The sequence below is a fragment of the Dasypus novemcinctus genome, chromosome 19, assembly GCF_030445035.2.
Source record: "Dasypus novemcinctus isolate mDasNov1 chromosome 19, mDasNov1.1.hap2, whole genome shotgun sequence".
Taxonomy (NCBI): Eukaryota; Metazoa; Chordata; class Mammalia; order Cingulata; family Dasypodidae; genus Dasypus; species Dasypus novemcinctus.
This window is the reverse complement of record NC_080691.1, coordinates 21,872,356-21,897,913: the sequence shown is the minus strand read 5'-3', so window position 1 is coordinate 21,897,913 and position 25,558 is coordinate 21,872,356. Positions and strand designations below refer to the sequence as shown.

Below are 25,558 nucleotides of genomic sequence, written 5' to 3'. Positions count from 1 at the left end.
ACATAAAATGCCAGATGGTACAGGAAGGACAAAGGGGTTTGTGACAGGAGCAGTCCCAGCATCCGAGGGCCTGACCTGGATGCTGGGGGAGAGTGGAACCTTGGCACTTGTCCTCTGTGAAACGCTCAATAGAAGTCCTGCGTCCCATGGCCAGCATGGGTTTAGTTCTTGTTAGAATTACCAAAGAGCATCACCCTGAGGGAGCAGGAAGCTTAGCCCCTCATTTGTAGGTACCGGGCTTCATCGGGGCGCACGGGAAGTTAGCCTGGCCGGCGACCCTGACCGCACACCAGGCCCTTCTGGGCGTACCTCAGTGCAGTGCGCGCTCCCTCTGCAGGAGGACTCCGCTGCTTGATGAAATGTGGGGCTTTAGATGGTCATGGTCCCTTGTGGCTTCTCAACACCAGCTTCCTGGACTTCCTTTTAGATCTGGGCAACATGGATAGATAAAGAGAAGCTAAGCCACAAGGAACAACGGGGCCCTTGGTGCAAATCTGCAGCCCATCCCGTCTTTCTAGACCGTAGCTCCCAAACTCCAGTCCTCCTTATGCCGCCTTGATGTGACTGCTGCCACATCCACAAGCCATGCCTGTCACCATTTAGTTAATGTGTGTGACTGCATTCAATTCCTCTCTCCTTGTTTTAAATTTAGACTTGGTTTTAAAACTCTATGTCACTACTGTAAATAGAAAGTTAATATCCCTTGCCTAGAAGATAACTACAAAAAACAAATACCAGGAAAATAAGTAGTGACTGTTATATAATTTTAGCTAAATATAGCTGCTGTGAAAGGCTCTGAGTCTGTGACCCCCTTTCTGTTAAAAATGAAGAATACCAAGTATCACAAAGGTGTTGAAGAACATACCAGGCCCAGAGTAAGGCTGTCTTATTGTCAAAATCAGGACTAAAAGAGGAGTGAAAAAGGAAGTGTTCTCAGTGTGTATTTCTGTGCTCTTTGGTAAAATCGGCCTGTGTGCCCCGAACAGTAAGCACTCCACGCTTGGTGCTGTGTCAGCTCAGTGACTTGCTTGATAGCCTCATGAGGAAGAAAAGAACAAGCTCTGGGTCTGAGCTCCAGAAGCAAGCTGCTGTGCTGTCCCGTGGCACAGGGGTTGAGACTGTGAGTGTTGGCAGCCGCCGCCAGGCTTTGAGTCCTGGTTCTTCCCTGGCATCCTGGTGGGCCCTGGGCAAGTCCTTCAGCTCTTCAAGCCTCTGTCTCTTCATCTGTAAAATGGGGATAAATAATGTAGGACCACTCTCTTGGGGTGTGAGGGGTCAATTAGAGCCAGTGCCTGGCACATAGTAAGCACCAAAGGAGTGACTGCTGCGATTATTGTTTTCTATTTGCCTCAGGAAACTTCCTGTGGACCACAGACATGGCAGCCTGCGTGAAGGAGCTCGTGTTCCATCTGCTGGCGGAGCTCCTGCGCACAGTGCATGCCCTGGAGCAGAGGAAGCACCCGGCTGGCCTGTCCTCCTCCATTGCGCTCCAGCTGAACCCCTGTCTGGCCATGCTGATGGCCTTGCAGTCAGAGCTCCACAAGCTGTACGACGAGGAGACCCAGAGCTGGGTCTCGGGCAGCACCTGTGGAGGTTCCGGGGCGGCGGCAGCCGCTGCCGACCAGGGCAGGTTCTCCACTTACTTCCACGCACTGATGGAAGGTTGCCTTGCCGTTGCCGAAGTGACCCTGCCTACCAACATGAGTGTCACGGCCAGCGGGGTGACCTCAACGGCTGCCCCGAACCTCAGTGACTCGTCCTCGTCCTCCTCGTCCTCCCCGGGACAGACGCCACAGAGCCCCAGCCTCCTGTCCAAGAGGAAGAAGGTCAAGATGAAACGGGAGAAGGCCTCCTCTTCAGGGAAGCGCTCGGCCTCCCGCTCGCTGGAATCGGACCCAGCCGTGCTCAGCATCGGGGGTGGCAAGCCCGAGGACATGCTGTGGTTCCATCGCGCGCTCACCTTGCTCATCATTCTCCGGCACCTCACCAAGAAGGACCCGCAGGGGCTGGGCGTGACCAGCGACGCCATCGCCGATGCCTGCCAGGCCCTCGTGGGCCCCACCGCCCACAGCCGCTTGCTGGTAATCTCCGGAATCCCCACCCACCTGGACGAGGGCATCGTTAGAGGTGCCATCCGCAAGGCCTGCAGTGCCCACGGCGGCGTCTTCCAAGACGAGATCTACATTCCCCTGCAGGAAGAAGAACCCAAGAAGCTGAAGGCCAAGGCTGAGGGCGGAGACGGGAAAGCCGAGCCTGAGAAGACTCTCGGCTTCCCCGGCACAGACAGCGTGGAGGTCAGCACGTCCAGCAGCCTGGCCCCCGCCATGAGCATCAGCGCATCGGCCTCCACCAGCCAGGCCTCCATCTGCAGCTCGCAGGGCATCTCGCAGACTGTCAGCGACCTCTCTGTGGATCCACTGCCCTTGGGCCTCGAGCTGCCCCTCCCCCCGGGCTTGCTGGAGCCCCACGTGGTGTCCAGCCAGGAGAGCCTGGACCTTTCCCTTTGTAGCACCGGCAGCCTGGGCAGCCTGGGGAGCCTGGGGGAGCCCCTGGACAACACCGAGGCGGCCTCAGTGTCGGACGTGGGCTCCATGTACACAGTCACGTCCTTGGACAACCAGCCTCTCCCCGCTCGCCCCATCAAGGGCTTTGCAGTCGTGGAGGTAACAGCCCTCAAGCCTTGGCAGCTATTAAAGTCATGACCATCCGGAAAGCCCCGAGCCTCTTTAACCCTTCCAAAGTTATTTCCGAGGGATTAGCTGATAGGTAACGGCTGGAGCGCTTAGGGGGCTCCCTGAGGCTATGCTTGGCAACCGCACAGTGATTCTCTGTTTGAGGTGACGTCTCTTGTTCTGACATCAAGTCTGATGTCACGAAAGAAATGCAGTTCATTGCAGTAGAGGGACACAGAGGCATTGACCACTTGTGGTGGGTGAAGTGCATCCCAACGCAGGGTCCCTAGCAGTATTTTTAAGAGGCCTCAGATGGTTGTGAACACTGCCCTTAGCAGGAGGGGCTTGCCCTGGGCTCCACCAAGCGGTGTGAGGATAGATGCCTGCCATTTCTCTTCCGGGGGTTCTGCGTCTCGGGTGATGTGCCTGTTGCCTCATCCTGTTTCCACCACGAGGACAGATCTGTTTCTTGTGCCACCCGTTTAGAAATCCGGCACCAAATGCCTTCCTTTGCCCTTGCATGAGGGAAGTTAAGCTCGGCAGAAAGCCTGTCCTTGCTGCTTGGTGGGTATGTAGAGCAAAGCAGGAGACCAAGAACTCACGCTGCACTGCTCTCTCCCAGGGGGCCCTTACAGCACAGTCCGAGGACTCCGAGGTTCCTGTCGGAGCGTCTGTACCACCTGTTGCCTCCTTCCTGGGGATTTCCTCAGAGCCAGGCATGGACTGTAGCTCCCTAGGCATCAGGGGTAAAGCCACTGCCTGACTAGAGTGTAACCGCTCAAAGTTACTGTTCCCCTCAAACAGTAGTTCCTTGTTCAAACACAAGAGGAGCTTTGCCAGGAAAGCCAGCTCCCCTCTCTGACAGCTTTCACAACCCTTGTGACAGAGGGGCTTTCCCAGGGAAGGGCAGGAGGGAAAACCGTTTGTTCACGTTGAACCACTGGTCACTCTCCACTCAAATCCTGATCTTTTTCTTTGTTCACACAGATAAGGTCCCGCGCCAAAATCGAGAAAATTCGAGCAAGTTTATTTAACAATAACGATTTAATTGGTTTGTCAAGTTTGGATGGGGAAGATGAATTGATGGAAATGTCAACAGAAGAGATTTTGACTGTATCTGTAGTAAATCAGAGTTTGTTTGATACTCAAGGAAGCCCAGGGTTAGAAGATTATTTCAATGATAAGTCAATTAAAGGTGGGTTGTGGATTTTGGAGATGACTCTGGAGGCGCTGGGGAGACAGGGCGAGAGGGTCCTTGCTTGTTAGCGGTGGCTTCATGTGTGCTTGTCTTCCTGTGATGTAAAGAGCAGCAGCCCAGTCTCTGACGGCCATGGGGGGCCCCTACCTGAGGCCAGCTCTGTCCAGGCAGGCGGAGAGACCCAGGCAGCTTGAGCGAGGTGTGCCTTCAGCACTTGATTTCTTTTTGCCTAGCCAGTCTCCTCTTGGATAGAGTCCCAGTGCATTTATTTTGTTCTGACCCATGGAGCTAGAATTTACCAAGTACATCGCTGCTCATTGTTTTGACATGTGCTTGAGGACAGCTAGAGCCTCGCCCTTTTAAACTAATTTGTCAGGGAGAAACAGTTCCACCTCCCAGCTCACAAAGTCCTATTTTCCATCTCGTTTCCCATTCTGGAGTCCCTTCCATGGTGGGGCTTCTCTGGGCCCCCACTTTTGTGCAGTGCCCACTGTTCATCTGGGACCACCTGCAGGGGCAGGCTCGAGCACAAGGCTCCATGCAGCTTGCACAAACGTCACTTGAGGAGTGGCAGGGTTTTTCTTTCTCTTTTTATAATTATACAACAGTTTTTTGTGTCCTTATTTTCATTTTATAGCAATCTCTCTCAAAATTTCAATCCATGTCCCTGCCTCTAAATCTTTAATATTATTTGGAATTTCCTAATAGCAGTGTTGAGTCATTGCTTTTTTGTATATTGAATATATTTTTAGTTGTCATCACCGTTGTTCCAATTATTATCCCCCAACCATGAAATTTTGAAATAGTCCCTCAGGGCCAAGACTAGGGTGAGACAATGAGGCCATGGGTGCAGAATTTAAGGGGTACCTAAAAACTCAGTGATCAAGACTAGTAATATTTGAATGCAATATTTTTAACAGTAAAAAGTGATATTAAAAATCCATGATGAGGCAGCAGATATGGCTCAAGGAATTGAGCTCCTACCTGCCACACAGGAGGTCCCAGGTTCGGTTCCTGGTGCCTCCCTCCTGGAGAAGATGAGCAAGACAGCAAGCTGGCATAATGGGCAGGCGCAGTGAGCTGATACAACAAGGAAACACAGAGGAAAGACAGTGAGAAACAAAACAAAGCAGGGAGCTGAGGTGGCTCAGGTGATTGAGCGCTTCTCTCCCACATGGGAGGTCCCAGGTTCGGTTCCCAGTGCCTTCATTGCAGATTTTTCTTACATTAATTTTGATTTTTGCTCACTTATGGTTGTGTATTTTGCCTCCTTGGCTCTCAGCTGCCCACATTGATGATCACTGGGGTAAGATCTACTGAAAACCTGAATACTTCTGCCATAACTAATGCTTTACCAGTCTTTTCATACTCTGAGGCTGCATTTAGATTTACTTCCTGATTCTATTATAGTAATCCTTTCACATAAGGTCTTTTTGTAGCCTGCACATCTACCACATTACTGCCGTGTGGATTTTGCATATGAGATTTTTTTAAGCTGTGGCTCTGCCAAGTCAGCTAGGGCTTGGCCCCTTCTTCTGCACACTACCCCACCTCCCAGCCCCCCAACAGATGAGTCTGCAAGGCCTTTGTACTGCAGCTGGGCCTGCCCTGGGCCTTGTCCCCACGAGAGGGAGCACCGCCGGTGGAAGGATGAGGAGGCTGGGGTGAGAAGGAGAAGGGGATGGATGGTGGGCGCGTTGCTTGCCAGGACCCTCAGCCATGAGAAGCATGCCAGTGGCTTCATGTTGACCTGCTTAGGAAGGGTGAGAGCACCTTCTGGAGCACTTGGTTATGGACAAAAATAAGGATTGGGCATTTTTCTTGTATCTGAGAAAATGTTCTTTGTGCTGATCTTGATTTTTTCTTACATTCACTTCGACTTTTGTTTCCTTGTGGTTGTGTATTTTGTCATCCGCTCCCAGCTGCCCACATTCGCTATCACTGGGGTCAGATCTGTCTAGAACCTGCAACAACCTGTTTAGCAATTTGTACTTTGCACTAAAAATACTTGACTGGCTGTGTATCCTTTTGTCCCTTGGGATTGTCTATCATATACCTGTTGTTTAAGTTTCGGTAGGCAAAACTGCTGTAGTACACAGACCCCTGAGTACAACGGCCCAAACTCAGAGGAGTCTGGTTCTTGCATGTGGAAGAGTTCAGGGCAAGTGTTCAGGGGTGCTGTTTTGTGGGCCTTAGCATTTCCCTGAAGCCAGCTGAGGGGGCGAATGCAGGGCTCACATCCCACCTGCTCACATCCCGGGGGGGAGAACGTGGTCATGGGGCCACAACTTATAGGCAGGTGTGTGCCCAAAGCAGGGGACAGCAATTTTGGTGGTTAGCTCACTGTCTCCACTTAATATCTATTACCCACTTGGAAAAATGGAATGTTTATGAAAAATAAGAAATAAGAGGCTTGCAGGGCTTTTCCTGGCATAGTGTGCTCACGACAGAATTGTTCTGGCCCTCCCTTTGTTCTGTAACAGGTGAGAAGCTGGTGCCTGGGGCCAGAGAGGTTCTGACGGAAATATTTAAGAGCTGTGCCCATTCAGAGCAGATGCTGAGCCTGACACCAGCTAAGCCCATCAAGGTCTCTGACATTTATCTTAGCAAAGAGCAGATCAACTCCCAGACACCTGGAAATCTCCTCCACCTCTTCTTCACCAATGTCCGGCCTCCAAAAAAGGTGCTGGAAGACCAGCTCACCCAGGTAGCTGCCCCAGTCCCTGTCCCTGCCATGCGTGGCTTGGGCCTCGAGTGCCTGGCGGGTCAGCCTGAGCGCCCCTCCCCGCCTTGGTGCTCTGCAGATCCTGAGGAAGTACGGCGTGCCAAAGCCCAAGTTTGACAAGAGCAAGTACAGCAAGGCCGGGAAGGAGCAGCACCCCGTGAAGGTGGTGAGCACCAAGCGGCCCATCACCAAGCCGCCGGCCAAGGACAAGGCCGTGCTCAACAGCGTCAGGTGGGGGCCGGCGAGGCTTGGGGCCCGGCGGGGGTGCAGCGGCCGGCTCCGGGCAGGCTGCCTGGTCAGCGGCGCCATGGGAAGCCAGACCCCTAGCCTTTCTCTCCTCTGCTGCCATGGTTCTTTCAGTCCGCAGCTTCGTCCACTTGAAGGGGAGATTTCATTTTGTCCAGAATTATAGTAGAATCCAGCCCATGCAGACTGGAAAGCAGACCAGTCTGAATTAGTCAAACATTTCAAATGAACAGAATTTTTACAATTTTTAACTACTTTGAACCGTACAAATAATGCACGGTTATTGTAGAAAGATCAGAAAGTGTGTATGTGCATATTGCAAAGGGTTAAATTGCCCACACATACAAAACTGTGCAACATTTAAGCACACAACCTCTACGTGTGTGTCTAAGGTAGGAGTTATTTAATTGGACCCAGTGACCACGGCCATCTCAATTCCTGGGGACACCTGGTAAACAGGTTCCTGGGCCCAATCTAGACTTAAGGGGTTAGGATTTCTGTGGATGGTGCCTAGAAATAGGCATATATAAAAGTCTTGTGTGACTCCAATTCCCACTAAAATCTGAAAGTGACTGGCTTTAGGCATTCTTGCTATTAGAGTACTCTGACTACCGTAGCTTTTAGTACATGTCCTCATTTAGTACATGTCCTCAGATGCATCTCCAGGGGTGTGAGGCATCATGGGATTGGCCCTGGCCGGCTATGAGGAGACTAAGTTCATAAGCTTTTATTTACACATATGTATGTAGTTTTCTCAAATTTGGAATGGCTAAAATGGCACAAAATTCAAAAGCATGTGCAGTGAAAAGCTCTCCTTCCCCTCTATCCTCAAGCCTCCCAGTTCCTCGTCTTGAGACAGCCAGTATTCCCACTTTTGTAGTCTTCCAGAATCTTTCCATGGATATATGAGTAAATTTTTTAAACACAAATGTCCAGTACCGTCCACATGTAACCTTGCTATTTGTATTTAATAACAATGTTGGAGATGATTCAATGTTGCTACAAAGGGAACTTCCGTTCCCATTTTTATAGGCACATCATATTCCGTGTGTACATTTGCATATCTATTTGAGTGTTTTCTTTAGATTCAGGTTTATGACTCAAGTACTCACAGTTAGGAAATCTGATAGTGAAGTGTCACCAAGTAAGAGTCTCTAGGGGAAACGGACTTGGCCCAGTGGTTAGGGCGTCCATCTACCACATGGGAGGTCCACGGTTCAAACCCCGGGCCTCCTTGACCCGTGTGGAGCTGGCCCATGCGCAGTGCTGATGTGCGCAAGGAGTGCCCTGCCACGCAGGGGTGTCCCCCGCATAGGGGAGCCCCACGCGCAAGGAGCGCGCCCCGTAAGGAGAGCCGCCCAGTGCGAAAGAAAGTGCAGCCTGCCCAGGAATGGCGCCGCCCACACTTCCCGTGCCGCTGACCGACAACAGAAGCGGACAAAAAAACAAGACGCAGCAAATAGACACAGAGAACAGACCACCGGGTGGGGGGGGGGGATTAAATAAATAAATCTTTTTTTAAAAAAAAGGTAAGAGTCTCTAGAGGAGTTTCTTGACCGATAGAAAAAGAAGCTTTTTATTAATTACATACGTATAAATGGTGCTTCAATAGCAGTGCCGTCCAGTAGAACTGTCTGTGGTCGTGGAAATGTTCTCTCTCTCTGCTGCTCTGTACGGTAGCCACTAGCCACATGTGGCTACTGAGCACTTGAAATGTGGCTAATATGACTGTGGAACTGAATATTTTATTTCATTTTGATTAATTTAAACTTAAGTAGCTACATCAGGCTAGTGGCTACCTTAATGAACATCACAGCTTTAATGTGTGTAGAAAGAGGGTTTGAAAATCTCTTCAGGAGCTCTCACAGGTTGAAGCATTGGTTTGTCCTTGTAATTTGCAGGGTAAGCTGTTCTGGGGCAGGGCAGAGGTGATCTTGAACCCAGCCTTATCTGCATGACCACCTGGGGTTTGGGGGAGGGTGAAACAATACCTGTGTGAGGTTCATCAATGTTTCCTCTGTAAGGAGGAGGTATGGACATGCAGAATTGTGATTCCTGTGATTTGGTCTACAGCAGGACTGCCTTAAGTGAGAAGAAACCAACTGTGAAGCCAAAGTCACCAGAGAAGAGCAAGCCCGATGAAAAGGACCCAGAAAAGTCTCCCACCAAAAAACAAGACGGTGAATGGGCAGGCAGCTTGGGCCTGACGTGGACGTGGGGAAGGGGGCGGCTGCTTCCGTCATGGAGACGGGGCAGCCCACTCCGGACCTGGGGCCTCTGTGCTCAGACCCGGGGCCCAGGTTCCCGGAGGGAGGGCCCACCTCGGGGCCTGGACCCCTTGGGCTTCAGGATGGGCAGGGCAGCACTTGAGGCCAAGGCTGATTTGCCCCAAGATGCCATTTGCTGACCAAGAATTTATAGCCATTAAACTCAGGCCCCAAGATGCCATTCGATGACCAAGAGTTTATAGCCATTAAAACAGCAGTTCTGGAATTTGCTGGGCCCACAGTAAAGGACAGTTGATTGTGGCTGAAGAGTAAAGATTTGGAAATCTGTTTGGAGATTTTCTTCTAGGAGGCTCTTGTCTAAGTTATTGATCTACTCTGGGGCAATAGAACATAAACCTCCTAAAGGTCCAAGCAAAGTTGGAGAAAGCTGCCCTTATTGTCACAAAAATTGCTTTGTCATTCAGGGAAGTTTCTGACACTGGAAAAACTGCAGCACCATCCGATCACCAGCCTGACTAGGTGTGGCTGAGGCCTCAGAGGCCTTGTAACATCAGGGGGATTAAGAGTGTCCTTGGCCATTGGGAGAGCTGAGCACACACAGACCCGGAGCCTACCCCGTGGAGACAGGGGGGAGGTGGAGCAGGGATGCAGCCAGAGCATCTCGGAGGCCCAGGTGTGTACTCTTGTTTCCAAATTCCTAACACTGTTTACACTTTCCCATCAGTCCCTGAGGAAAAATACCTGACATTGGAAGGATTTCAAAAATTTGTTATTGATCGAGCCAAGCAAGACATCCGTAGTGTATGGAGGGCCATCTTGTCCTGTGGCTATGATCTTCATTTCGAGAGGTAAGAGGGTTGCCTTTCGACCACTTGACAGCTTGTACACAAGTTGCTTTCCGTCACTGAGATGCATTCTCCAAAGAAAGTACTTTTGGGGAGTCATGCTGTCTGCCTTTTAAAAAATGCTGAGTTATTTTGTAAATGTTCATAACTGCTAAAGTGGGTTTTCCAATCCATTTGAAAACAAGCCCTGTTCTTTTCCTCCAGAGTCTTGGCTCTGTTAGGGACAATTTTTTATTCCAAAGACCTTTTTCCTCTGGGTCACACTTGCCCTCCAAGGCTCTGTTGTCCTCTCTCCCTCTCAAAGTGGCAGCACAGCAGGGTCACCGCTCATCAGGCTCCAGGGCCACACGAACATGGTGTTCTCTTTCCAGCTGTGACCCCCAAGCAGGCGTGTAAAGCAAAAGAAATAGAGAGCTTGTCCTCTCCCTCTGCCTCCTCGTGAAGAGGCCTGCACACACCATCACCCACAGCGAGGTGTTCTTGGGCAGCAAAGGAGAGGTTGCCAGAAGTAGGCGTTCTATAGAAGTCTGTTTTCAGAATCGAGAAATTGTTTCCTGCCTGATGCCAGCATTTTGTGCCTCAGTTGAAGGCTCAGGGTCAACCAGACCTGGACAGCCTTGGCCTCATTGTGGCAGGGACAAGTTTACTGAACTTTGTTTTGGAAACCAGGAAGCGGGATATCTTTGGGGCCTTTGTTAGAAAGTAGAATCACTTCTTTTGGACTAAAAGCTGCCTCAGAAATGAGGCAGCAACAAATTGGGTTGCCTACTGATCCCACAGTGGTGCATTTGTAATAGGAGAAGGGCCCCCACGGGCCGTGGGCCCTGGCTATGTCCTGGCCAGCCTTCCTTTCTCCCTGTGGACTCTCCCAGGGCTGCTGGCCGGCAGGGGGTGGGGAGGGGGCCCTGTAATCCGAGGGGCAGATCTTTCAGAAGGAGGCTTGGGTCTGTCTCTGAGCGCTCTGAGGAGGACAGAGACGGCCTGTGGTAAGGAGAGGCCTGATGCAGCCCCCTCTGCCCCATGAGGGCCCTGCCTGGGTGTAGCATGGTGTCCCCTTGAGCTGCCCTGGGCTCTGGAATGAGAGGTTGGCCCAAGCACCTGCCCACTCACCTGTTGGCCTGCCCACCTTTCTTGGGTTAATAGCTTAGTGTGTGTGGAATAATGATAAGCACACTTAATGAAAAGCTCATTCAGTACATAGACCAAAAAAAAAAAGGCAATTTTCTAGGATTCTGTGCAGAGATAATCACAGTTGTAATGTTTCTTCTAAACATCTCTCCAAACATTTTTCTGGAATTATATTTTGATATACTATAGAAACAGGATTGAACAGGACATACTGTTTTGTAAACTGCATTTTTAATTTTCCACATCACTTGGGATTTTTGTACTAGGTCATCTTCGCAGCTGCCTTGTGCTCCATTACTAGGGTGATTTCCTTAGCTCATCCCTTAGTGATGGGCCTTGCTGTAACAATGCAGCCCTGCAGTGAATGTCCTCAGATACATCTTGACCCATTTGTTCGAATACCTCTGTAGGTGAATCCCTGGAAGTAAGATTGCTGGGTTAAAGGAGAATGACAACAATAATGGTACCTGCTGGCCTTGATCTTGTACTGGGGCTGTGCCAGATACTGTGCCACGAGCTTCATCAGTGCCATCTCCTTTCACTCTCATGACCACCCCTTGAGGCCGATGCTGTTATTGAGAAAGAAGCTCAGGCTGAGGAGGCATGCGTCCTTTTTGGCCCTAGGTGTGGCCTAGATTCCATGCCACCAATGCCAGATCCACACCTCACTCACACACCCCCTGCCCACACAGAGAGGTTGTACATGCTGTGCGTGGTGAGAGTGCCTGCCCTCCCAAAAGGCTGTACTGCCTCCTGCTCCCTCCAGCATCCTCAGCTCACTTCTTCTGGAAGGAGCGGCCCCCATCAGAAGCAGCCCCCTGCAGTCAGCCTCCGGGCCCTACCTTGTCTCCTCCCAGGTGTGCCTGCATCGACGTCCGCCATGCACAGAAGGCCTCAAGGAAGTGGACCCTGGAGATGGATGTGGCGCTTGTGCAGTATATCAACCGGCTGTGTCGCCACCTGGCCATCACGCCTGCAAGGCTCCACCCCCACGAGGTGTACCTGGACCCTGCAGATGCCACCGACCCCAGGGTGGCCTGCCTCTTGAGTATGTGGCTCCACAAAGTGGACCCTGCAGGGCCTAGAGCTGCAGGTGCCCTGTGGGGCTGTTGAGAAGGGCCCTAGGCCAGTTGCTCATCCTTGTAACAAATACTTTGAGCATCTTCTGTGAGCCAGGTGGGTAGGGAGAGGGGCTGAGAAAAACGAGACGTGAAGCTGTGATGTGGCCAAATGAAAGTCTCGTGAGGCTCTTCTACATGCTCGTTATGACAAAGCCAAATAACAAATACATAAATGAGGGACCAGGTGGAGATACCCGTCACAGCCATACCCAGTGCACTGCCTAGAGGCCACACCTTTATGAATTTGGGTTGTGAGTGGAGAGGGTCAGAGTAGTCAGGTAACATATATTAGATGTGTTATCCTTAATTACAAGAAAGCAATGTGGTTTTTTAGTTAATAGCTAGGATGCACAAAATAAAATCCAAGTTCCCCATAAATCCATCCCTGAAAAATAATCAGTTAGAACACGTTGGCATCTGACCTTCTGGGATTTTTTCTGTACCTATATGCATGTGTACCAAATGGGCATCTGAATGCTCAAAAGGAGCAAGAGCTGCTTCCCCCTACTCAGCAAGCATTTCCTGAGCCCCTCCTGGCTTCAGGCTGCCGGAAGGTCAAGATGGGCAGGATGCTCACCTACTTTCAGCCTCAGAGTTGGAGGGAGACACAGATGTAGGATGACTGATTAGAGGATCGTGGGCTGATGGCAATGTCCTGGTTTTGATCTGTGATGTCACCACTGGGGGAAGCTGGGTGAAAGGTAAACGAGACTGTTATGTTTTTGTACCTTCCTGTAAGTCTATAATTATTTCAAGATAAAACATATATTTAGTGTGCAGCCCTGGCATGGCCCCATGGGGGAACCAAAGGGCCCTTGGATTTCTTAAGAGCCAGGACCTGCCACCAGCCCAAGGCCTCACCCGTTGCCTCTGCTTAGTATGGGTAGATTGGGGGCCCACTCCCTAACTAGCAGCATCTCTGGGGTTCCAGGAAGAAAATCTCCCTGGGGAGCCACCTGGTCCCACTTGAAATGCGCCAGCTCCTGGTGGCCCTCCCCAGTGACAGGGATCACCCAGTTGGTTTGCAAGGTGAGAGCCTCAGCCTCATGTGGTGGGGACTCCAGCCTGACCGCCCCCCGTGCCCGCAGATGTACCCATCGAGAGCCTGCGCCTGCGCTTCGCCCTGCTCCAGTCCCTCAACACCACGCTGGAGACCTTCTTCCTGCCCCTGGTGGAGCTGCGCCAGACTCCCATGTACACGCACAGCATCGCGGCCCTGCTGAAGGAGGCCAAAGGTCAGTGCCTGGGCCCGCGTGGCCCTCAGGGTGGGCCAGGTACAGAGGGGTGACCTTTAAGTTGCCAGCGAAAGAACTGACAGAAACGTCCGCGCCATCACCCAGCCCCCAGGCAGCTGTTCCAGGAAGACAACCTCAGCTCGAACCATCTGTCCAACAGTCAAGTTTCCTTTGGAGCAGCAGTTCTACCACAGAGAAATTAATTGCAAAAGTGACATTTGCCCTTAAAAATTAGACTTAATTTTTAAGTTCTCAGATTACTTACAAACACATAACGTATCACATTAAAGCTCTCTCGTCTGCACCCCCATCTCTCCGTCCCAGAGGTGACCACATTAACCGTCCAGTGATTGTCCTTCCAGACCTTTCTGTTCACATCCAAACAGATGCATGCATGCAGTTTGTTTTGTTTTTTAAATTAAAAATGGGTATCATGGGAGGATATAAGGGAACTCTCTACTTTGTGCATTTTTTTGTAAACCAACTGCTCTAATTAGGAAAAAAACCTAAAGTGTTTGAAAAAAATGCATAAATAGGTATCATGGTACCCACTCTGTTCTGCAACTCCTTTTCCCGTTTACTAGGGAGCCTCGGAGACCTCCACACGTAGCACCCGCAACGCAGCCTCATTCTTTGAGGGGCTGCACGGCAGTCCTGGTGTAGGGGCCCCGTGGTTCATTTAGATACTTCCCTCTTGATAAATACTTCGGTGGTACTTTTTGCTGTTTCACAACCTGCTACAGTGAACCTGTTTGTTCTGTGTGTATTTGGGTTTGTACTTTTGCCAGCCAGCCAACTGGGGGATGCCAGGGGCACCCTAGAAGAGAATGGAGAAAACCCAGAGCGGGCAGCATAACCCATGCTGGGCTCTGGGGTAAGCGGGAACGAAGGGTGGCAGCCCCGTGCAAGCGTCTCTCCACATTCCTCTTCTCAGGGCTGATCTTTTATGACACGAAGGTGACCGTGATGAATTGGGTGCTGAACGCCACTGTGCAGAGAACAGCCGACCACGCAGCGCCCGAGATCACCTTGGACCCTCTGGAAATTGTGGGAGGTAGGACTGGCTACAAAGAAGAGTGAACGCAATATAGCAGTGGCTTAAGCAACCTGGAAGCTGATTTCTCTCATATAAAAGAAGCTTCTAGAGGAAAGTATCCCAGTGCTGGTGTCACAGCAAGGACTCAGGTTTTTGTCAGTCTGCTCCAGCACCCCATACTGAGCTCTGCCAAAAGGCAGCAGGAGAAAGGGGCCAGGGCAAAGGAGCAAACTTCTCCCTGGAGTCAGCTCCTTCCCTCCACCTCTCATTGGCCAGAACTAGTCACATGGCCATGCCTAACTGCAAGGGAGGATGGGAATCGTAGTCTTTGTTTGGGCCTGCTGAAAAATCAGGATTCTGGCCTAAAGAATGAGGAAGGCTGGATACTGGGGAGTAACAAAGTTTCTGCCATAGGATGTACAGGTCAGCAAGCAGGCAGGTGTTCTGAAGGCTGCAGTGGCGGGAAATGAGAGGAACCTGGAGTGGGGGAGGACGTGGGGGTGGTCAGGAAGACCTCCCCAAGGAGGCACAGGGGGGTGAGAAGGGATCAACCACTTGGGGGCAGGCAGGGGTGCTCCAGGCAGAGGGAACGTAGGAGCTAAGGCACAAAGGCCCCGAGCGCAGGCAAGGGTGGAAATGAAGGGCAGGTGAGGTGGGAGGAGGAGCCAGGGCCTGCCAGGCAGGAGAGGGCCCCACTGTGTCAGAAGAGCAGAGGACAGCCACGGGAAGCTTTCATCAGCTCCTCTCTCTGTCTCCAGGGGAACTCAGAGCTTCTGAAAACTCCTACTTCTGCCAAGCTGCCAGACAGCTGGCCTCAGTGCCATCCTCTCAGCTTTGTGTCAAACTGGCTAGTGGCGGTGACCCCACGTATGCTTTCAACATCCGCTTCACCGGGGAGGAGGTCCACGGCACCAGTAAGTGGCGGCCAATGCCAGGCTCCGCACGGGGCTCCCACCCAGCCCCTTGCAGCTGCAGGCTGTGTTTAAAGCTCAGAAAGCACAGCTTTTCCTCCTGGGGAGGGTTATTTTTAACTTATGGTGCCAAGGTCTCCTCCAATAGCAAGACTGAACGCCACGTCTCATCACCCGCTTGTGCAGAAGCCAGGACTGTGCCCAAGGGGCCACACCATTCCAGGCTCTCCAAACCCCAGAGCTTAAGGACTTGCTCCGGGCTCATGTGGGACCTGGGTGCCCCCAGCTGGTCTGGGAATTCAACTGCAGCCCTCCCCAGCTTGATGAGTGCCTACAGCCACTCTTCTTGCTGAGCAGAGCCAGGGCAGGCGCCCTCAGTGCTGACTCAGCTTCTACCCTGGGAAGAGCCTCTGGCTAAGGAGGTGGCTGAGCAAAATCTTTTATGTGCTCCAGAAGAGACAGGGCATTGGGAAGCTCTTGATTAAAATGACACCTTCTGTCATTTCACTCTGCAGGGATGAGGGGGCTGAGAAAATGCTCCCTTGTGCCCTTCAGCCACATGCAGCCTCAGGCATTCAGACAATGTCTTCCGCTCTGAACAGGAGATGCCCGGAGCCTCTCAGCTAGACGCACTCGGAGGGCAAGGCTGTTAGGGCTGGGGGCAAGGGGTCCCAGCCAGCTCTGTCTCCCATTTCCCCTTGGATCAGTTTCCCAGGACACTCTTGTTGGCAGTAACCTCCCAGAGTGACGAGCCTGTGGCTGCACGTGGGCAGGCCTCTCAGACTTCTCCAAGAGCAGCTCCTCTTCTCAGCACTTGTGGGACCCATGTTTGACACCTTACCCTCCTCACAGTACTGAAATGGCACAAAATACCAGCATCATCCCATTTTCCTAATGGCTAAACTGGAGCACCGCAGGTGAAGCCACTTCCCCAAGATCACACAGCTCATTCACAAGTTGGCTGAGCTGGGGCCATTCAAACCCAGGTCTGTCCGAGTCTCATGCTCAGAGCCTGGGCCCGAGGCTTCAACAGGCAGGAGTCGCCTGCTGCTCTGCTTGAAAGCAGGGCCTGGCCAGGCCCTGACCGTGCCCCCAGCTAGGCCTTCACAAGGCTCTGACCAAGCAGCATGCACACATCTGCCCTCCAAGCTTTCTGACCTCACAGCAGCAACAAGGGGATGTGTGGGGCCCTGCCACCGGGAGGAAGAGTCCTTCTGGAAAAATTCTGAATGGCAGCAGTAGAGGGGCTGATAAAGTGGCCTCGCGCCCTCTGCATGTATTCAGGCATTTGCCCCTTCATTCTTGCATTCACTGAATGACGGCTGGGTGCCTGGGCAAGGTGGGAGGCAGGGTCCGATGTGGCCCTGCTCCCCCAAAGCCAGGAGGACAGTCAGGGACCAGAGCAGCCCACAGATCAGCATAAGCAGGCACCCCGAGGGGACACGCCCGCTGCCTTGAGAGCCCTTGCAGGAGCTTGACATTCTTCTCTCTTAATCCTTGAGGGACTCTGGGAGTAGGTATTAGCATTTCCCCCATTTTACAGCTTAGTGAAGTTAAGTGACATCCCTGGAGTCACCCAGCCAATAAGTGGCAGAGCAGGATTTGATTTCAAGGTCAACCTCCCTTCTACTCCACCGTACCTCAGTCAGGTTGGCAAAGGAGCCAACATTCTGAGTCCCAGCAGGGGAGATGGGGAGGCCTGGTACTGCCTAGGTGCCTCCCCCCCCCCGCCCCGGGGCCTGCCAGGCAGGGTCAACAGGTGACGTCCCAGTGCTGATAATACCTCTATCCTGCAGGTGGCTCTTTCCGCCACTTCCTGTGGCAGGTGTGTAAAGAGCTGCAGAGCTCCTCGCTGTCCCTCCTCCTGTTGTGCCCCAGCTCTGCTGTCAATAAGAATAAGGTGAGAGGCTGCAGGCCTGGGCAGCTGAGGCCCTGTGCCTCAGCGCTTGGGTTCCCAAGGGGTAGTGGCTTGGGGTAATGGGTACCTGTCCTCATCAGAGGTGCTGCTTATTCGGGGGATCCAACCCTGCCACACTGGCGGGGTAAGTTCTGGGTCCAAGTCATGTCCTGCCAGGGGATCCTCCTCCTTCAGGGTGTAGTGGCCTGGGAGGAAGAGAGGCACATAGCCACCTTGTCTCTGCCTCCATTTCCAGGGCAAGTACATCCTGACCCCTAGCCCCATCACCTATGGGGAGGAGCAGCTGCTGCACTTCCTGGGCCAACTACTGGGAATTGCAATTCGAGCAGATGTCCCTCTTCCCCTGGATCTCCTGCCCTCCTTCTGGAAGACACTGGTGGGTGAGCCCCTGGACCCTGACCTAGACCTACAGGAAGCAGACATACTCACCTACAATTATGTCAAGAAATTCGAGAGTGTAAGTGAAAGACACATTGATGCTGGGGGCAGCAGGGGCTGGAGCTGTCTTCCTGGGGTCCTTACCATTGCCGCTGAGCTGTTGTCCCCTTGGGCCTCCACACTACCAGGGACCCGAGCTCCCTGAGCAAAGGCTGACTGGGATCTCCCAAAACACCCTGGGGGCGTAAGCTTTCTTGGCACAGAAGGCACCTCTCATGGGAGCAAAGCCTTTGCCCCCCCTCCCTGCTGACAGCAGCAGACCACAGAGGTGATTTGACCAGCTCCTGTCAGGCCCTCCACCCCCACCCCCACCCCCACTCTGTGTCAACCTCTGAGGACACGGCTGAAAGGTTCCTCACATCTGAGCGAGAGGTGGTGAGGGGGCACTGCCACAGCAGATCCAGTGCCATCTTTAGGAGTTCCTGTCCAGGCCCTAGCACGCACACAGGAAGTGAGCTCCTGGGGCTCCTCTGAGGCTGGCCAGGGAAAACCTGGGAACGGAGGTCTTTCTCCCTCTCCTTGTACAAGCTGGGGACCCACAGAGAGCTTGAGAGCACACCAGGTTCCGCCCATCCCTCTTCTGGAGGAGAGGGTGGTCGGGGGCCCGGCTGTTGGCTGGACCTGTGGGAGCGGCTCAGGGCGCTTCCTTCCTTCAGCAGGCATCACTGAGGCCAGTCACGTGTGAGGGGCTCGGCTCCCAGCAGTGAGCAGGAGGTGGTTCCTGTCCTCAGGGAGCTTCAAGACTGCTCTTCATTTATGCAAGGCCCCATGTTGGGGGGCTCTACTTTGCTCAGTCCTCCCGACAATGCCAGGAGGAAAGTGAGGCTCACAGAGGAGCAGTGACTGGCCCAGGCCTCCCAGCTGGCTGGTAGAACCACCACTAGAACCCAGGTCTGTCCACCTCCCAAGATTGTATTTTTCCAGTCCCAGTACCTGGGACTCTGCCTGAGGCAGAGCACAGAAGGCGACTTCTGATCCAGCCCTCCCAACTTGAGACCAACTTCCTGTGCTCTCATAGAAGTGCACTTCGTGTCTATTGCCTGGTAGAGGCTGCTCTCCACAGGAACCTCGAATGAAGGAGGTGTCAGCTGGCAGAAGACTTGGTGGGATGCCAAGGGCCTCATCTCCAGGCTCACTGTAGTTGTCCCGCTCAGGCAGCCAGTGCAAGGGAGCAGGACAGCCAGACTCCTGGACATCAGTTGGCTTCTCAGCAGAAACAGGGATGACGATGAATTGTCCAAAGGCTCAAAGGATGGGCACTTCTCTGAGAAGCCTTTCCAGGACTCCGGGTAGCAGCTGTCCAGATAGACAACTGAGATTTCTGTCGGAAGGGGTTGGGCAAGCTATGGAAAGAGGGGATACCAGAATTACATGGGGGAGGTGGGGAGCGAAGAGTTGGCTACCAGGAATTAATGCTCAGAAACTTCTGTCAGTGGGGTACCTGGAGCCTTCCCCGTGGTGGGAGGTTGCTCTGAGGACACAGTGTAGGCTCAGACCCTAACTCTTACCCACCAGCCTCACCACAGCTGCAGGGTTATTCTCCTTTGGGTTAGATCCTCTCCTATTCCAGGTAGGCCAGCATGTATTAAAAACAAAAAATATTTTTTACTCTTTAAAAGTAAGGAGAAGGTTTGGCTTTAGGTAAGGCTAGATCTAGATGCTCAAATCCTGTCATCAAGAAATGCTCTCAGTCTTTTGCAGTTCCCTGGCAAAGCAGTAAAAGGTATACCATCTTGTAGTTCTGTCACCAGTGGTGAAAAAGGGCTGCTGCTTCCAAGCAGTAATAGGAAGAGCCCTGGAATTTGAGTCTCCTTAGCGTGGCCTGGATCACAGGCCCAACCCTGAACAGATGGCAAGCTCTGATAGGCCAGGCCTGTCAGGTGTCCCTCTATGACCGCCAACAGTAGACCCCACCCACGCAGTTCCTGGTGCTTGCCCAGCTGGAGATCAGGGTTCCATCTTGTAGGGGCCCTGGGAACCAGGCCAGGTGGTCAGCCTCAGTCTGCCTCTGTGCCCTCCAGATCAATGATGAGACAGAGCTGGAGGCCCTGTGCGCCGAGATTGCCTCCCAGCACCTGGCCACTGAGAGTCCTGATGGCCCCAACAAGCCCTGCTGCAAATTCACCTACCTGACCATGACGGGCGAGGAGGTGGAGCTGTGCAGCCGTGGCCGGCACATTCCCGTGGCGTGAGTGTGTGTGTGCGTGAGTGTGTGTGCACATGGGGGAGGGGACTGAGCAAGGTATGATCAGCAGCGCCTGGACTTGGGCCACGGCATGAGGGTCTGGGTGAAAGGACAGATGGAGCTCACCGGGGAAGGGACAATCAGGACGCTGGGCACCAAGGAAGATGGTTAGATTTCTTAAGTTAAGTTGAAGGACTTCAGGAATTAATTGGGCTAGCAGTGGTGGAACAGCCTGGGCCGTCTAGAGGGTCCTGTGGATGGTTCTCCCAGCTTGAGGACCCCTTCCAGTCTCCTGGTGTGTTTTCTCACCTGCATCCCCCTTTCCCTGGCAGGTGGGAGAACAAGGACATCTATGCAGCAGCCATCCGGAGCCTGCGGCTGCGAGAGCTACAGAATAGCGAGTGTGTGACAGCTGTGAGGGCAGGCCTGGGCACCATCGTCCCCCTGCAGCTGCTCACCATGCTGAGCCCACTGGAGATGGAGCTGCGGACCTGCGGTCTCCCTTACATCAACCTTGAGTTCCTGAAGGTAGGTGGCCCGAGGCCCGGCAAAGTTGGCAGATGGGGCACCAAGCCTGCCATCCTGTCACACCAGGTGCCCCAGCAGGCAGGATTCGCCGTCCGAGTGTAGACATGGCCTCAGAAGCGTAGTTCCTGTGCCTCGGCACCTAGTGCTTACCAAGCCATGAGGAAGATGTCCCCCGTCACAGCCAAATAAACGAAGCTGAGAGAGGCGCCACTGGCCTAGGTCACTCAGCCAATAAACAACCAAGTCAAAATTCATACCCAGGATTGGTCCTGCCAAGGCCCTTCTCCTCCTCTGCCCGGTGTCCTCTTGCTTTTGCCAGCTTCCCTCAGAGTGGGCCTAGCTCCGGCATCCCATGCTTCTTGCTATCTGCGAGACCTTGTACAAGCAGCTTCTCTCTAGTAGGAATAGTAATTGGATCTGCCCACAAGAGGCAAAGACGTGCCACAGGCCAGATTCCCACACAGGAGCTAAGACACCTGCCATTCCATCCTTGTGCCCTCCCTTGCGGCCCTCGCACAGCCCCCAGGATTGGGCCTGCCCTGCACACCCGGGACTGCAAGGCACTGGGCACGCAGAGGCTGGCCTGCTCACATCTGGGGGCCTCTCTTCCCCAGGCCCACACCATGTACCAGGTGGGGCTGATGGAGACGGACCAGCACATTGAGTTCTTCTGGGGGGCACTGGAGATGTTCACCCAGGAGGAGCTGTGCAAGTTCATCAAATTTGCCTGCAATCAAGAACGCATCCCGTTCACCTGTCCCTGCAAAGACGGGGGTCCCGACACCGCCCATGTGCCCCCATACCCCATGAAGATTGCTCCCCCAGATGGCACAGCAGGTACTCCCCTCTCCTGGTCCTATTCCAAGGCCCTTCTCTTAGTTTGAAGCTGGGGCTGGGCCCTGAACGAGGGAGAAAGAAAAAAAAAAGAAAGGGAAAAGAATGATGAATGGGCACCAAAACCCCAGGTGAGGGCTGGGCGCGAGCTGGGGGGAGCTGGGTCACGTGTGCCCCGCCCCAACCCTCATCCTTGCCTGATGCAGGCCCAATATTGACTTTCCTCTGATATTTTAAAAGAAGCTGAAAATCCAGAATTTTTAAAATCTGCCAACTTTTACTTGGGGGAAAATAATCCAATTAAAATAAGACAAAACAAAAATTTAAAAATAATTTAAAAACAAAACACTTTGCTGATCAAACAAACCTGTCTGCAACCCCATGGCATGTGCAGGTCCTCGGTACGGCAGCTGTGCTGTGTGGCACTTTTATGTCTGTCCTTTTCTCCCGTAAAATCTGCCCCCTGAACTAGGCCTTCATCCCCTCATGCTGGGCCTTGGGTTAGCTTGGCGCTGCCCGAGGAGGCAAGCCTGGAGGTGGAGGCCCAGCAGGTGTCTCCCTGGGGACTCCGACATGTCCCAGCCTCCCCCACCCCGCACCTCTAACTGCTGGCCTGCTATTTTTTTCTGTAGGTTCCCCAGACTCACGCTACATCCGGGTAGAGACCTGCATGTTCATGATCAAGCTTCCCCAGTACTCCTCTCTGGAGATCATGCTGGAGAAACTTCGTTGCGCCATTCACTACCGTGAAGACCCCCTAAGTGGCTGACAGGAGGGAGCCCAGTTAGGCTCTCACCAAGACACCAGCTCTGTCGGCCTGGGAAGCCCATTGCAGCGGGCACATCTTTCCGGGGCCCTGCGTGAAGAGTTGGGGATGTTTTGCTTTTCTGAACTTTGTCACATTCCAGGACCTCCTGGAAGACTTAACCTTTTGTATTTGTACGTTTTGTGATGGGTTGATTCTTTTGCTGCCTGTTTGTGGTATATTTGTAGGATAGTTTAGTTTCCAGACAGTTTGTGTCTAATTTGATCTTCCTGGACACAGTCCCTCATGGCTACTGGATTCTGATACTGTAAGGTCCCATCCGGTTCCTCATCACAGAGCCACCCAGCAGGAAGCTGGTGGTGAGATGGCCATGGCCAGACAAAGTGTCACCTCTCTGCACAGCATCTCCACAAACAAGCCCGTGGCTAGCCCTGCCCCGTCTGCGTCAAGCTGGAGTTTCTCCTGAATACTTTTCCGTCTTGGCATTGTTGGGCCAGTTACCCAGAAATGTGAGAGGCACACAGGCGGTAACGGGGGGCTCTGTGTGTTGAATCTTCCTGCTTTAGAACCTTGCTTAGGGTCTTGGTTTTTCTGAAGAAAAGCCCACAGTGGTTCCGCTCTCCCCTCCCACACAGACAACCCTATCTGCTGTCTCTTCTAGGCCTCTGGTCTGAAAGTTTTCCACTGAGTACTCTCAGGAGCAAAAGACCAAAGGGTTTGTTCAGGAACTTGAATTGTTCATAGAGCCAGGCTGGACGATCCCAGCTCCAAGAGTTGAGAGGTAAAATGCCCAGATACCCACAATTGGAGGGATGGTATTTGAGTGGACGCCCTGTCCCCAAACTCTGAACAGGAAAGCACATGATTCAAACCTTTCCTACTTTTATACTCAGAAATATTCCTTCCTCACTGCAGTGTTTGTGATGTAGGAAACAGGGAAGGACCACAAGCCCATTTTTAAGAGTTGACTATCTGAGGTGTACTGCTCAATTCGGGGTTGACCTCAGTGTCTCAAACTTTCAAGGCCAGACGGAGACTCCAGGGGAGTTCTTCTGCCCCTCTGGCTGGGACGTGGGAATGGAGGCGGCTTTCCTGTCCAGCGTCCCCAGCCCAACCAGCACCCCCCTCACCACCCCATGTGTTTATGTGTGCCAGGGCTGAGCTGCCTTCAAGCTCACCCACTGCCCCAGTGCATTTATGCCCTAAATAGGTCTTTGTCCAATGGTACATTGTTCAGGAGCAGCACATGCCATCTTGTTGGACACTGTCATTTTGGGCCTTGCCAGTTGTCACAGAATCGCATCGCTGTATTTATTGTATAATACTGTGAATATGGAAGTTCTGAGTGAGTGCTGTCTGGAAGACTTTAGAGTGAGTGCTGTGAGAGAAAAAGGATGTCTGCCTCCTATCTCTGCTGTGGCCTGGCCTGTTGGAAAAATGTAAATTTTAGAGGTAGAGCCATTGGCATCCATCTCCTCCCTATTATTCTTAGAAAATGCATTAGAGGACCATAATCAAAAAGATTCCCCGACCTAAGGAAAAGATAAATCTGAGATTAAAAGTTACTCTTGCATCAATTACACTTTGGTGCAGGAGTCATCTCTGGAAGCGAGTGCCCGGAAGTAGTTTCCCTTGCTTTGGAAGGAATATAGTTGGCTGCTTCCTCCATGGGGGCCCAGGCTAGTTGACTGAGAGGTCACATCAGGATGTATTCCTAACAAGAATCCTCCTATTTCCTTTCTACATAATGAAAGAGCCTTTGTATTTATTAAAAATGGCTTTTCCTCCATTCATCTTTAAATTTTTGGTCTCCTCCAGTCCTTCCCATTCCTTGAACGGACACAGAATTCTGTTAGCTACCTCCCCCAAGAGGGGTTTGGGAAGCTTCTGTTGGCCCATCACATACTAGATGACAGCTGTGAGTAAAATGTCTGCTGCTAACATGACTGCTTCTCCCAGAGAGCACATTGAGGTCCAGACAGATCCAAACTTTGGCCCTAAAAATATGTGCTGTAAAGTTACTTGATGTATATTTATTATAATTATTTATGGTTGCATTTAACAAACTTTTCATTCAATTTGATGCTATTTACACCATTGCTGTGTAAAGGAAAACTCACTACAGGAAAAAAAAAAAGTCACACCAATAAATAACCTTCATCTAATTTTGACTTAACCTTAAGTGTTGTATGATCATCTACTCTTGCTAAGCAAGTTCAGAGGTTGATGTGCTTGGATGGCTCTGACACTTAAATGCTGCCAAGTGGCTAGGAATTAAAGTGCTTCTAATTATTATGGTTTCTTTGCACTTGAAATAATTCTTCCTCCATTATGCCTAAAACTATTCATTTCCCCCTCCACGCCCTTAAATCTATGCTTTTCATTTAGAAATGATGATTGAAGGGACAGAAATCCAAGGTCAAAACTGTACCTAACGCTGCATGTTCTGCCAGTCCAGGTCATGGCAGCTGGCCATTGCTCTTGTGCCTGGGGTAGGGATTTTCCTTAAGAGAACTCTTGCCATAGGAGAGTGTGAGCCACTCTCAGACCAGTCTCCTTTAGGAGACTTCCTTCAGAAGTACTGTGTGCAAAATGAAAATGCAGGTAAGAGATGAACACTTGGCTTTAGCCTCACTTTCTGACTTCAGTGTTCCTTCCTCTTCTTACACAGCTGTTTCTCACCCCAAGTGAGCCCCAGGGGTCTGCTCTCAGGAAAATGCAACTCACTTCTTGACTGGTTCATCATCATCTACTGCTCCATGGTAGACGACAACCAGACCCAAACCAGGTCTTTAGTTTGACTGCAGAACAGGTGAAGAGAGTTTCCAATGCCTGTTAGTGCCCCACTTTTAAATATATAGACAGAAGGCATAAGAGGTTTGAGGAAACGTCTATAAACTAAAATTCCAAACAAAAGTAAACAGAACTCCTAGGAAATAGATAATTCAGAGGGTATAAGAAGATAACCAAAGAACAATTACACTACAGAAATGTAAGGAAAAGTATTACATCCATTAAATAAGGGGGTGGGGTGTGTGAGTGACAGGATAAAAGACATGAAAATCATTGAATGTCAGAAGTATGTTTAATAGGAGAAAAGGGTAAAATTGAGGAAATCTCCCAGAAAGTAGGACAAAAAGGAAAGAAAAAAGAAGGACCTGTCTAAGAAGGCTAACATCCAGCTATAATTACAGAGTTCTACAAAGAAAGGACAGAAGATTGCCAAAATAATTTTTTAAAATTTATAACTTAAGGCATGAGGGAAGCAGACTTGGCCCAGCGGTTAGGGCGTCCGCCTACCACATGGGAGATCCGCGGTTCAAACCCCGGGCCTCCTTGACCCGTGTGGAGCTGGCCCATGCGCAGTGCTGATGCACGCAAGGAGTGCCCTGCCAGGCAGAGGTGCCCTTCAGTTAGGGGACCCCACGCACAACGAGTGCGCCCCATAAGGAGAGCCGCCCAGTGCGAAAGAAAGTTCAGCCTGCCCAGAAATGGTGCCGCACACACGGAGAGCTGACGCAACAAAAAGAAACACAGATTACCA

At 51.8% G+C, this 25,558-nt stretch overlaps 1 protein-coding gene across 6 annotated transcripts in view; it reads left to right on the top strand.

Annotated features, from left to right (window-relative positions):
• HECTD4 (HECT domain E3 ubiquitin protein ligase 4) overlaps positions 1 to 24,307 on the top strand; it is a 241,111-nt gene extending 216,804 nt beyond the window's left edge. For 5 of the 6 annotated variants that reach the window (XM_058280989.2, XM_058280990.2, XM_058280988.2 and 2 more), the window contains 16 exons: positions 1,354 to 2,663; positions 3,660 to 3,867; positions 6,354 to 6,577; positions 6,675 to 6,826; positions 8,915 to 9,021; positions 9,794 to 9,917; positions 11,900 to 12,090; positions 13,252 to 13,398; positions 14,333 to 14,452; positions 15,193 to 15,348; positions 17,142 to 17,245; positions 17,499 to 17,720; positions 19,723 to 19,889; positions 20,219 to 20,414; positions 21,029 to 21,251; positions 21,881 to 24,307. In XM_058280989.2, the coding sequence (XP_058136972.1) occupies positions 1,354 to 2,663; positions 3,660 to 3,867; positions 6,354 to 6,577; positions 6,675 to 6,826; positions 8,915 to 9,021; positions 9,794 to 9,917; positions 11,900 to 12,090; positions 13,252 to 13,398; positions 14,333 to 14,452; positions 15,193 to 15,348; positions 17,142 to 17,245; positions 17,499 to 17,720; positions 19,723 to 19,889; positions 20,219 to 20,414; positions 21,029 to 21,251; positions 21,881 to 22,017 (3,788 nt within the window). In that variant the 3' untranslated portion in view covers positions 22,018 to 24,307. The remainder of the gene's footprint in view (positions 1 to 1,353; positions 2,664 to 3,659; positions 3,868 to 6,353; positions 6,578 to 6,674; positions 6,827 to 8,914; positions 9,022 to 9,793; positions 9,918 to 11,899; positions 12,091 to 13,251; positions 13,399 to 14,332; positions 14,453 to 15,192; positions 15,349 to 17,141; positions 17,246 to 17,498; positions 17,721 to 19,722; positions 19,890 to 20,218; positions 20,415 to 21,028; positions 21,252 to 21,880) is intronic. The other variant, XM_058280987.2, reaches the window with a different exon arrangement.
• Positions 24,308 to 25,558: the final 1,251 nt, after the last annotated feature.